Source organism: Elephas maximus, chromosome 7 (assembly GCF_024166365.1).
Source record: "Elephas maximus indicus isolate mEleMax1 chromosome 7, mEleMax1 primary haplotype, whole genome shotgun sequence".
NCBI classification, from domain to species: Eukaryota; Metazoa; Chordata; class Mammalia; order Proboscidea; family Elephantidae; genus Elephas; species Elephas maximus.
The window spans coordinates 18677127-18690408 of NC_064825.1; the positions used below are offsets into that span (position 1 = coordinate 18677127).

General features: G+C 38.7%; 1 protein-coding gene across 4 annotated transcripts in view; it reads right to left on the bottom strand.

Moving 5' to 3' along the window:
* Nucleotides 1-6014: 6014 nt before the first annotated feature.
* Nucleotides 6015-13282, bottom strand: part of CEP126 (centrosomal protein 126) — an 84191-nt gene continuing 76923 nt past the window's right edge. For 3 of the 4 annotated variants that reach the window (XM_049889881.1, XM_049889884.1, XM_049889883.1), the window contains one exon: nucleotides 6015-6679. In XM_049889881.1, the coding sequence (XP_049745838.1) occupies nucleotides 6623-6679 (57 nt within the window). In that variant the 3' untranslated portion in view covers nucleotides 6015-6622. Of the gene's footprint in view, nucleotides 6680-6706; nucleotides 7483-13282 lie in introns of those variants that run through there. The other variant, XM_049889882.1, reaches the window with a different exon arrangement.

Genomic DNA, 13282 nt, shown 5'->3' on the forward strand with positions numbered 1-13282 from the left:
ACATTTAAACCATTTACATTCAGTGTGATTATTGATAGGTATGAGTTTAATGCTGTCATTTTGCTGTACTTTTTTTTGGTGGTGGTGGTTTCTTTTCTGCTTAATTTTCTGTGCTGAGTTCTTTTGTTTGTTGATTTTCTTTTCATTTCTGTCACTGTTGCTAATTTTGTGTTTACTCAGTCTTTATGTTTTTCTTCTTTTTTTATTTTGAGTAGGAGGTTTGTTAACTTTCTTTGTGGTTACTTTAAAATTTACCTTTAGCTTCCTAAGTTTAAGCCAGTCTTTTATTTCTTGATATCGCCTTGACTTCCTCTCCATATGAGGGTTCTATAACTACACTGTTTATTCCACTTAATTTTTGTTTTGTTGTTGTTGTCATTTACAGATTGATGTCTCTTGTTCCCTGTTTTCAGTTTTTTAGCTTTATTTTATTTTCGAGAATTCTTTATCTGGATTGGTATCTGGCCAAATTTGTCCTGTCTCTCTCTCCCAGTCTCCTGCCTCTAGGAGCTTCTCAGCACAGGGATCCCGGGTCCAAATGGCTCACTCTGCACTCCTGGCTGTTCTTCCTTGGTGGTGATACGATCCTCCTCTCTGCTCTGGAATTGGCCCTCTTTTAAGGTGAAACTGGCCAACCCCCTTGATGGGTCACAATTACCCTATTGCCCAATCACCTGGATGGGAGTTACAAGACTATGGCTGGAAAGGCCACACAAAAGTAATTAATTGCACCACAAGGTGACTTTTTGTTTTTCCTGAGCTGCTTTCAGGATTTTTTCTTTGTCTTTGGTTTTGGCAAGTTTGATTATGATATGTCTTGGTGAATTTCCTTTGGGGTCTATCCTCTATGGAGTTTGTTGACCTTGTTGGATAGATATCTTCTCATCTTTCATGATTTTAGGGCAGTTTTCTGCCAGCAAATCTTCAACTTTTCTCTCTGTGTTTTTCATTGTTTCCTCCTGTTCAGGAACTCTGATCATGTGCAAATTATTCCTCTTGATAGTATCGCACATAATTCTTAAGTTTTCTTCATTCTTTTTTCTGATTTTTCCTCAAACAAATTGGTGTCAAGGGATTTGTCTGCAAATTCACTGATTCTCCCTTCCATGTTTCAGCTATGCTCATATAGCCTTCTATTGTCTATTCCTGAAATTTTATTGTTAATCTTTTGGATTTGTAGTTGCTGTTTTTGTATGGTTTCAAATTGTCTATTTTGTTCCTGTCTTCTATTGCTTTGTCTGTGTTTTCCTTGATTTTGTCTATGTTTCACTTGATCTCTTGGGGAACCCTGCATATTAGTCTTTTGAATGCCTTATTAGGAAGTTTAATTGCCATTTCTTCCTTCAGGAGGTTTTCTGGTTCTTTATCTTATTCGCTTGCTGGGTCCATACTTGTCCTGCTTCTTTATGTGATTTGATATTATCTGTTGTCTTCGAGGAATCAAGCAGTTGTTATATAATTTATTTATTTGTTGTATATTTGTTTGCTGCATCTTGAATTTTTGTTTCATTTTGATATATCTGTGTAGGCTGTCCACGTGTGCTACTCTGGTCATTAATCTGGCCACACTGAAGCTCTCGCTTCCTGTCTCCGAGTGGGTGGGGCAGTGACTGGGTGTGTGAGCATGGGTCTCTGTTTGCTGGTCTTGTGGGGCTGCTGAGGATATACCCGGCATTTCTGGTGAGGTGTATCTGTCTGGCTGGTCACCTGGCTATGGGTGCAGGGGGCTTTCTCCCTGGTCATTGGGTTGGGTGTTGTGTGTGTGCTCTGCTGATTGCTGGGTGGTTGGGACAAGGGTGCCTGGGTTGTCATTCACTGGATGGATGGTGCAGAAACTCTCAATGATGGTCCTGGGCCATCAGGGCTGCATGGGGGCATTTGGAGTGGGCACCATACTCTGGTTGAGGGGTGGATGACATGAGGTGCAAGGCAGGGAGGCTGTCACCTGTCCATGGTTGCCCAGTTGGAGGTCATGCCTCTGTCTGCTAAAGTGCGTCATGAGGGAGGTTGTGTAGCCAGTACTTGGGCCCCTGGTGTGGGTGGCTGTAGGGAGTAGGAGGAACCGTTGATCCTTAGACCCCTGGTGCAGGTGGCTAGAGGAGGTACCGGTGGTCCTCAGGATGCCAGCACAGGTGGGTGGAGTGAGTGGGAGGCACCTCTGGCCTGTGGGAACATAGTGCAGGGGGATGGATGGAGAGGGAGGCACCTCCAGCTCTCAGGCCCCTGGTGTGGGTGGCTGGAGTGGGAGGCACTGAAGGTCTGTGGGCCCCTCGCATGAGCAGCTGAGTGAAGGGCTGGGTGCCTCCAGTCCATGAGCTCCTGGCTCAGGCAGCAGGACAGTGGTGGGTAGTGCCAGACTGTGATCATGTGCAGGAAGGGAGGATGGGTGAGGAAGATGCAGCAGCCCTACAGGCCCCTGGGCCTCTGGCATAGGGGGGCTAGGGTGGTTGTGGAGGGTGGGGTGTGTGTATTTAACTTTCACAGGGCAGGAAGCACTCCGGCTTGGCTCTGGATGTGAGTGCAAAGTCGCTCCTGCTTGGCTGTACCAGGTGATGGGGGTTCCGGCTGGGAACACTGCTTTCTCTGTCTTAATATGCCCACACTGTGCAGGTTTGGCTAGCAGGGTACCAGCAATCTGTAATTCTTCATGTCCGCTGTTTTTTGTACTCTCTCTCCATCTGTTTAGCACTCGGTTGATTCTTCAGCCTTGTCTTTGGTGCTCAAGGTTCCAAAGTTGTCATCTGTATCTGATTCATTTGTTTTCTCTGGTCTTTGTCGTAAGAGGGATGTTATGAAGCATCTGACTACTCCACCATCTTAGACCACCTCCTCTTTTTAGTTGTATTCTGAATACCAAGAAATCTCTACTGTTTTGTATAGCTGAAAGGCAAGTTCTGAGGGTGAACTTGTGAAAACCATGCAGATGGACCTAATGATGAAATGGCCTGGATCCTGAGTAGTTAGCACACTTCAGAAGGAAGCCTACAGAGTACCCTAGCCCCTGCTTCCTTCTCTAGCTTTCTGTCATTCTTTCTTGATGTCTCATCTAGGTCTTGGAGACTTTTTTTCATTTCATTCTCCAAAACAATATTCATTCGGCTAACTCTGATACTTTTCTTCAGTATTCAGAATTTCATTTATCTCTCAGGTGTTCATATAGCTTGTGAATTTAGCACTTTTTACACTGCTTTATAATTGCCTGCTTATTTGTGTGTCTCCTCCGTCAGAGAGGAAAACAAAGTCATTACAAGAATTATGAGGTTAAGGGATTTATTATAGGAATTAAATTTTACCAAATATAGAAGGAGCTGGGAAAATAAAGACCTGGAAAAGGGAATTGGAGTTTTAGAGAAATAGTCACTAACCCGGCTGTTTGAAGCACTGGTGTGGGTAGACAAGTTGAAGCTTGCAGGGAAATCTGAGAATCTAAGCACTCTCAGCTGCTAAAGTGGAACTATGTAGATGGAGCTTGATGGAGAAATCTAAGCAAACTGCTGCTTGTGGGAAAACTGCGCTTCTGTGAAGTTGCTGACTCTGTGGATCTGCAGCCACCTGGAGGTGGGCCTGGGCCTCTGCTGGTCAGCAGGGCCCACAGTTGGGGAGATGTAGAGTAGAGAAGAGGGAGGACAAGTTGGGACCTGCTGGGTACATCTGTGTCTGTTCATCACTGAGACTGACCATGATGATCTTCCAGAACTAATAGCTTCTGTTTCACTTCTGCTTTCCTCTTTTGGCCATTCTAACCTGGAAACAGATAGAGAAGGAGTTCTGGGAAACATGGATCCCCATGATCCATGTGGTGAAGTTGTCAAAACAAGGGCTATTTCATGCTCATAATGTATCCTGAGAATGTAGCAAAATTTTTGGTACATAGACAGTACTTAATATATGCTTAATAAATGAAAGGAGGAATTGCAAGACCATTCATTTACTGTAAATGAGGAGAAGCAAACCAAAATTTGTTCCTGAGATACTAGACTATTTCATAAATCTTACAGTAACTTGACTATAAACCAAAAACCACTGCCGTCGAGTCAATTCAACTCATAGCGACCCTATAGGACAGAGTAGAACTGCCCCATAGAGTTTCCAAGGGGCGCATGGCGGATTTGAACTGCCGACCTCTTGGTTAGCAGCCATAGCACTTAACCACTATGCCACCAGGGTTTCCAACTTGACTATAACTAATAGTTAATTAAACATTTATGTAGTACTGCTATTTTATTGATAGAATGGTGATTAAGGGAAGTCCAAGCCATTAATTTCTCTTTGTTGTTGTTGTTAGTTGCTGTCAAGTTGATTTAAAATATTGTAAAAGCAGTTTAGTTTGTCTCTCTACTTAAATACATGCCACCTCCCTCCATCCCCTAGGTGTACTGTCAGACACCAGAGTGATCCTTTTTAAAAGAATTATGTCCCTCGCTTACTGTAAGCCCTGCAAAAGGGTTCTAGATCAAAATCCAAGTCCTTCCTATGGCTTACAAGATCTACATGATCTTACTCATGGATGCTTCTTCAACTTAATTTCCCCTAATTTTGCTTTACTCACTGCTCCTTAGCCATGCCAGTCTTGCTATCCCTAAAACATGTCAAGCACGTTTCTGTATCAGGTCCTTTGCACTCACTGTTCCCTCTATGTAGGGTGGTTTTCTCCCATGTTATCACCAAGGTCAGCATCCTCACTTCACTCAGATCGCTCTGTTCAAGTGAGACCTTCTCTGACCATTCCACCTCTATCTAAAGTAGTATTCCTATCATTCTCTATTCTCTTACCACGTGCAAGTCTACTTATAACTGCTGTAGTACACTTATAACTGATGGACTATTAAAATTAAAAAAAAAAAAAACTTGTATTTCCCACTAAAATATACGTTCCATAAGGCCAAATACTTTGGTTTGTCTTCTATTGTATCCCAAACAATTAGAGCAGTATCTGGCGCACAGCAAGGGCTTGATAAGTTGAATAATTGAATATTTTGTTCCTTTTTTCATTATTTTGATACTCCATTATGTGCCCTATTTTAATGCCTAAGGGCGCAAAGATGACTGACTATCTCTGTCTCCCAGGAGCTCTTGATTTAAAACCCATATGAATACACAAATAATTACAATTCAGGGTACAAAGGCCTAATTTGTATAGATGAGGATTATTAGGAAAAACTGGAGAAATTTCAACTTGAGCAGGATTTAAAAGAATGAATAAAGGTTTATCAGGCAGATGGTAAGCACAGTGTGTCGGCATCCCATGTGTAAAGGCAGAGGCGTGAAATAGTTGTATTTGGGGAACTATAGTTTGGTATATTGGAATAAGTGGTGTGGTGGGAAAGATGATAAAGATTATGCTAGGTAAACAGGGAGGAACCAAAATATGAAGTATCTTACATGCTATACTAAGGAGTGAAAATTTTTTCCAGTAGCTGAAGTGAAGATGATGAGACTTTGTCTCATGTACTTTGGACATGTTACCAGGAGGAACCAGTCCCTGGAGAAGGACATCACACTTGGTGGAGAGTCAGCGAAAAAGGGGAAGACCCTCAATGAGATGGATTAACACAGTGGCTGCAACAATGGGCTCAAGTGTAGCAAACATCGTGAGGATGGTGCAGGACTGGGCAGTGTTTCATTCTGTTGTGCACAGGGTCAGTATAAGCTGGAACTGACTCAACGGCACCTAACAATCACAAGCCAAAGGGAAAGCTCTGGAAACTTTTAAGAGGGGATTGCTATAGTAGATTTTCACTCACATTTAAAATATGCCATTCTAGCAGCCTTTTCCTTGCAGAGTCAAGAAGTTCAGTTTGAAATAGTGCAGATGAGGGGTTATGAAAGCTTGGTGCAAGACTAGTTCGGGGAAACGAAAAGGCCATTGTAATTCTATAAATTTTTTTTTAAAGATCATACAACTTTTGGCTTTGCTTCCATATTTTAAGCAGCAAACTTGTAAATCTGGTTTACCAGTAGATATTCCTATTGGGAAAAGAACATACTCATCAGGCAATTTAAGTAATCCAGTTGGGATTGCAGTTTATTTTTCACATTTACCATTCAGTCCCTTGTGACTTTTACTAATGTAGCCAGAGTTTGAGAGATAATCACCCTTGGATAAACTGATAATAGTTTTTAAACATGCAGAGTTGATAACAAGATCCCTTGGTAACATTTCCAAAGTATACAGATCCTGCACGGTCGTAAACAAATAGATGTACTATTTATACGAAATTTATTATTAATCTTAAACTTTGTATACCATTTTACAAAATTTACTAGAATTTATTAGGAATTTCAGAAAAACAAAGCTTCACAACTACAGCTAATACATAATTTGAATAACAAAATATGTTGTCCTTTATTTTCAAATATAATGAATTTATATCCAGGAGCATGCTTATTAAAAACAATGAAGTATTCCCATTTATTAAAAATGTATTTATCAATACAATACATAATAAAGTATAATTTTTAGCATAAATGTAAATGAGGTGATTATATCTACTACCTATGTTATGATTTACCTTTATTTTGTGGCTAAGTACAGTGCTTTAAATAATTAACAAATTTAGGAATATGTATTTACAGGAGATTCTCAAAAATAATGATTCCATTTAACAGTTAATATTATACTTCACAAGTATTTTCTCTGCGATCTGGATCCAGAAAGGCCAGCCTGTGGCTCACTGTTCTGTAACATAATTTAAAAATATTCTTTTACTGCAGTGTTCACAGACTTAAACAGGTAGATCTCCTTATAGATTACAGATTGTAAGACTGAACTTAACTCAAATTCTCAAGTGCTTCAACACAACTTAGTATCACTATGTGTAAGTCATCATACTAACTATAATAATGCATAACCTTCACTTTTAACAACTAGTAAGATGTGCTTAAAAGGCGCTTTCTATCACCTGTTGTATAAAAGGTCAAAATTAAAAAAAGATTATTTTCTACACTAGATGTTTGCAGCCTATGTAACAACCTATGGGTAATTTAACAACATATATTGGTTTACCACGCAGTATCCCCTTGTTCTGTTCGAATGACTGCTTCTTGATCTATGTACAGGTTCTGTAAGAGCACAGTTAAGTGCTCCCATTTGTCCCAATATTATCCATAATTTGTTATGATTCACACAGTAAAATGCCTTTGTATAGTCAAGAAAACACAGGTAAACATCTTTCTGATATTCTGTACTTTCAGCAAAGATCCATCTGACATCAGCAGTGAATTCCCTTGTTCCATGTCTTCTTCTGAATTCAGCTTGAATTTCCAGCAGTTCCCTGTCTATGTACTGCTATAACCATTTCTGAATGATCTTCAGCAAAATTTTACTTGCGTGTGATATTAATGATATCAGGAAAAGTGTGCATCAGGGTTGTATCCTTTCGCCATATTTATTCAGTCTGTATGCTGAGCAAATAAATCTGAGAAGCTGGACTATAGGAAGAAGAATGTGGCAGCAGGATTGAAGGAAGACTCATTAACAACCTGTAATATGCAAATGTCACAACCTTGGTTGCTGAAAGTGAAGAGGACTTGAAGCACTTACTGATAAAGATCAATGATTACAGCCTTCAGTATGGATTACACCTCAACATAAAGAAAACAAAAATCCTCACGACTGGATCAATAAGCAACATCATGATAAACGGACAAAATATTGAAGCTGTCAAGGACTTCATTTTACTTGGATCCATGATCAACACTGATGGGCAAATCTGCTGCAAAAGACCTCTTTAAAATGTTAAAAAGCAAAGATGTCATTTTGAGGACTGGGGTGCACCTGACCCAAGCCATGATATTTTCAGTCACCTCATACGCGTGAGAAAGCTGGACAATGAATAGGGAAGACTGAAGAACCTTTCAATTGTGGTGTTGGGAAGAATACTGAATATACCATGGACTACCAGAAGAATGAATAAATCTGTCTTGGAAAAAGTACAGCCAGAATACTCCTTAGAAGCAAGGATGATGAGACGTCATCTCACTTTGGACACGCTATCAGGGGGCACCCTTCCCTGGTAAACTACATCACGCTTGGTAAAGTAGAAGGTCAGCAAAAAAGAGAAAGACCCTCAACAAGCTGGATTGACACAGTGGCTGCAACAATGGACTTAGACATAGCAACAATTGTGAGGATGGTACAGGACCCGGCAGTGTTTTGTTTTGTTGTACACGGGGTTACTAGGAGTCGGAATCGACTTGACAACACCTAACCACACAACAACAACATATTGGCCTAAAGAAGTAAGTTGCTTGGGAGGATGATTGTTAAAAATTCATTTTTTTTTTAATTTTAAAAACTAAATAAAATCCTCTAAAATGAAAACTTTGGTTCTGAGATTCATAGTTTTTATACTGAAAAGTCATAATCCTAGAAAATGGTAGGTGTTTTTTGTTTTTTAAAATTTTATTGTTGTTGAGAATATACACAGCAAAATGTACACCAATTCAACAGTTTCTATTTGTACAATTTAGTGACACTGATTACATTCTTTGAGTTATGCAACCATCATCGCCCTTCTTTTGAGTTGTTCCTCCCCCATTATCATCAAGTCACTTCCCTCTAAAGGTTTCTGTCTAAGCTTTCAAGTTGTTATTGTCAATTTGATCCCATATAAACAGTTCTTAGAACATAATGCTCAAGGCAGATCTTTTTTTTTTTTTTTACTAGTTAAGCTAAACTACTGTTCAATTTTAGGATGACTTCAGGGGATATTTTTGGTTTAAGGTTTAAAGATTATCTCCAGGCAATAGTTTCAGGGGTTCACCCACCCTCCGTGGCTCCAGAAGGCTGGAGTCCATGAGAATTTGAAATTCTGTTCTACATTTTCCCCCTTTTGATCAGAATTCTATGGAATCTTTGATCGAAATGTTCAGTAATAGTAGCTGGGCACCGTCCAGTTCTTCTAGTCTGTTGTTCATGGAGGCATTTTAGCCACACATTCCATATCCTCCTCTTAGTACTAACTCTTCTTCTTCTTCTGTTGCTCCAGGTGAATAGAGTCCAATTGTTGAGCCTTGGATGGCCACTTGCAAGCTTTTAAGACCCCAGGCATTATGAAACAAACTAGGAAGTGGAACAGATGCACTAAACACAGTATCAGGCCAATTAACTGGGATGTCCGATGAAACCATGACCCTTGTATCTCTAGGGTATATTCTGAGGAGTGGGATTTCTGGGTTGTATGGTAGTTCAATTTCTAACTGTTTAAGATAACGCCAGATAGATTTCCAAAGTGGTTGTACCATTTTACAATCCCACCAGCAGTGTATGAGAGTTCCAATCTCTCCGCAGCCTCTCCAACATTTATTATTTTGTGTTTTTTGGATTAATGCCAGCCTTGTTGGAGTGAGATGGAATCTCATCGTAGTTTTAATTTGCATTTCTCTAATGGCTAATGATCGAGAGCATTTTCTCATGTATCTGTTAGCTGCCTGAATATCTTCTTTAGTGAAATGTGTGTTCATATCCTTTGCCCACTTCTTGATTGGGTTGTTTGTCTTTTTGTGGTTGAGTTTTGACAGGATCATGCAGATTTTAGAGATCAGGCGCTGGTCTGAGATGTCATAGCTGAAAATTCTTTCCCAGTCTGTAGGTGGTCTTTTTACTCTTTTGGTGAAGTCTTTAGATGAGCATAGGTGTTGGATTTTTAGGAGCTCGCAGTTATCTGGTTTCTCTTCATCATTTTTGGTAATGTTTTGTATTCTGTTTATGCCTTGTATTAGGGCTCCTAAGGTTGTCCCTATTTTTTCTTCCATGATCTTTATCGTTTTAGTCTTTATGTTTAGGTCTTTGATCCACTTGGAGTTAGTTTTTATGCATGGTGTGAGGTATGGGTCCTGTTTCATTCTTTTGCAAATGGATATCCAGTTATGCCAGCACCATTTGTTAAAAAGACTATCTTTTCCCCAATTAACTGACACTGGGCCTTTGTCAAATATCAGCTGCTCATACGTGGATGGATTTATATCTGGGTTCTCAATTCTATTCCATTGGTCTATGTGCCTGTTGTTGTACCAATACCAGGCTGTTTTGACTACTGTGGCTGTATAATAGGTTCTGAAATCAGGTAGAGTGAGGCCTCCCACTTTCTTCTTCTTTTTCAGTAATGCTTTGCTTATCCGGGGCTTCTTTCCCTTCCATATGAAATTGGTGATTTGTTTCTCTATCCCCTTAAAATATGACATTGGAATTTGGATCGGAAGTGCGTTATATGTATAGATGGCTTTTGGTAGAATAGACATTTTTACTATGTTAAGGCTTCCTATCCATGAGCAAGGTATGTTTTTCCACTTAAGCAAGTCGTTTTGAATTTCTTGTAGTAGAGCTTTGTAGTTTTCTTTGTATAGGTCTTTTACATCCTTGGTAAGATTTATTCCTAAGTATCTTATCTTCTTGGGGGCTACTGTGAATGGTATTGATTTGGTTATTTCCTCTTTGGTGTTCTTTTTGTTGATGTAGAGGAATCCAACTGATTTTTGTATGTTTATTTTATAACCTGAGACTCTGCCAAACTCTTCTATTAGTTTCAGTAGTTTTCTGGAGGATTCCTTAGGGTTTTCTGTGTATAAGATCATGGCATCTGCAAATAGTGATAACTTTACTTCCTCCTTGCCAATCCGGATACCCTTTATTTCTTTGTCTAGCCTAATTGCCCTGGCTAGGACTTCAAGTACGATGTTGAATAAGAGCGGTGATAAAGGGCATCCTTGTCTGGTTCCCGTTCTCAAGGGAAATGCTTTCAGGTTCTCTCCATTTAGAGTGATATTGGCTGTTGGCTTTGCATAGATGCCCTTTATTATGTTGAGGAATTCTCCTTCAACTCCTATTTTGGTAAGAGTTTTTATCATAAATGGGTGTTGGACTTTGTCAAATGCCTTTTCTGCATCAATTGATAAGATCATGTGGTTTTTATCTTTTGTTTTATTTATGTGATGGATTACATTAATGGTTTTTCTGATATTAAACCAGCCTTGCATACCTGGTATAAATCCCACTTGATCATGGTGAATTATTTTTTTGATGTGTTGTTGGATTCTATTGGCTAGAATTTTGTTGAGGATTTTTGCATCTATGTTCATGAGGGATATAGGTCTATAATTTTCTTTTTTTGTAATGTCTTTACCTGGTTTTGGTATCAGGGAGATGGTGGCTTCATAGAATGAGTTGGGTAGTATTCCGTCATTTTTTATAAAGCTTTGAAATACCTTCAGTAGTAGTGGTGTTAAGTCTTCTCTGAAAGTTTGGTAGAACTCTGCAGTGAAGCCGTCTAGGCCAGGCCTTTTTTTTGTTGGAAGTTTTTTGATTACCGTTTCAATCTCTTTTTTTGTTATGGGTCTATTTAGTTGTTCTACTTCTGAATGTGTTAGTTTAGGTAGGTAGTGTTTTTCCAAGAATTCATCCATTTCTTCTAGGTTTTCAAATTTGTTAGAGTACAATTTTTCGTAGTAATCTGAAATGATTCTTTTAATTTCATTTGGTTCTGTTGTGATGTGGCCCTTCTCGTTTCTTATTCGGGTTATTTGTTTCCTTTCCTGTATTTCTTTAGTCAGTCTAGCCAATGGTTTATCAATTTTGTTAATTTTTTCAAAGAACCAGCTTTTGGTTTTGTTAATTCTTTCAATTGTTTTTCTGTTCTCTAATTCATTTAGTTCAGCTCTAATTTTTATTATTTGTTTTCTTCTGGTGCCTGATGGGTTCTTTTGTTGCTCACTTTCTATTTGTTCAAGCTGTCGGGACAGTTCTCTGATTTTGGCTCTTTCTTCTTTTTGTATGTGTGCATTTATTGATATAAATTGGCCTCTGAGAACTGCTTTTGCTGTGTCCCAGAGGTTTTGATAGGAAGTATTTTCATTCTCGTTGCATTCTATGAATTTCCTTATTCCCTCCTTGATGTCTTCTATAACCCAGTCTTTTTTCAGGAGGGTATTGTTCATTTTCCAAGTATTTGATTTCTTTTCCCTAGTTTTTCTGTTATTGATTTCTAGTTTTATTGCCTTGAGGTCTGAGAAGATGCTTTGTAATATTTCAATGTTTTGGACTCTGCAAAGGTTTGTTTTATGACCTAATATGTGGTCTATTCTAGAGAATGTTCCATGTGTGCTAGAAAAAAAAGTATATTTTGCAGCAGTTGGGTGGAGAGTTCTGTATAAGTCGATGAGGTCAGGTTGGTTGATTGTTGTAAGTAGGTCTTCCGTGTCTCTACTGAGCTTCTTACTGGATGTCCTGTCTTTCTCCGAAAGTGGTGTGTTGAAGTCTCCTACTCTAATTGTGGAGGTGTCTATCTCACTTTTCAATTCTGTTAAAATTTGATTTATGTATCTTGCAGCCCTGTCATTAGGTGCGTAAATATTTAATATGGTTATGTCTTCCTGATCAATTGTCCCTTTTATCATTATATAGTGTCCTTCTTTATCCTTTGTGGTGGATTTAAGTCTAAAGTCTATTTTGTCAGAAATTAATATTGCTACTCCTCTTCTTTTTTGCTTATTGTTTGCTTGATATATTTTTTTCCATCCTTTGAGTTTTAGTTTGTTTGTGTCTCTAAGTCTAAGGTGTGTCTCTTGTAGGCAGCATATAGATGGATCGTGTTTCTTTATCCAGTCCGTGACTCTCTGTCTCTTTATTGGTGCATTTAGTCCATTTACATTCAGCGTAATTATAGATAAATAAGTTTTTAGTGCTGTCATTTTGATGCCTTTTCATGTGTGTTGTTGGCCATTTCATTTTTCCACATACTTTTTTATGCTGAGACGTTTTTCTTAGTAGCTTGTGAGATCCTCATTTTCATAGTGTTTGACTTTATGTTAGTTGAGTCGTTACGTTTTTCTTGGCTTTTATCTTGAGTTATGGAGTTGTTATACCTTTTTGTGGTTACCTTATTATTTACCCCTATTTTTCTAAGTAAAAACCTAACTTGTAACGTTCTATATCGCCTTGTATCACTCTCCATCTGGCAGTTCAATGCCTCCTGTATTTAGTCCCTGTTTTTGATTATTGTGATCTTTTACCTATTGACTTCCATGATTCCCTGTTATGTGTATTATTTTATTTATTTATTTATTTAATTAATCTTAATTTGTTTGTTTTTGTGATTTCCCTATTTGAGTTGATATCAGGATGTTCTGTTTTGTGACCTTGTATTGTGCTGGTACCTGATATTATTGGTTTTCAGACCAAACAATATCCTTTAGTGTTTCTTGTAGCTTTGGTTTGGTTTTTGGAAATTCTCTAAACTTGTGTTTATCTGTAAATATCTTAATTTCTCCTTCATATTTCAGAGAG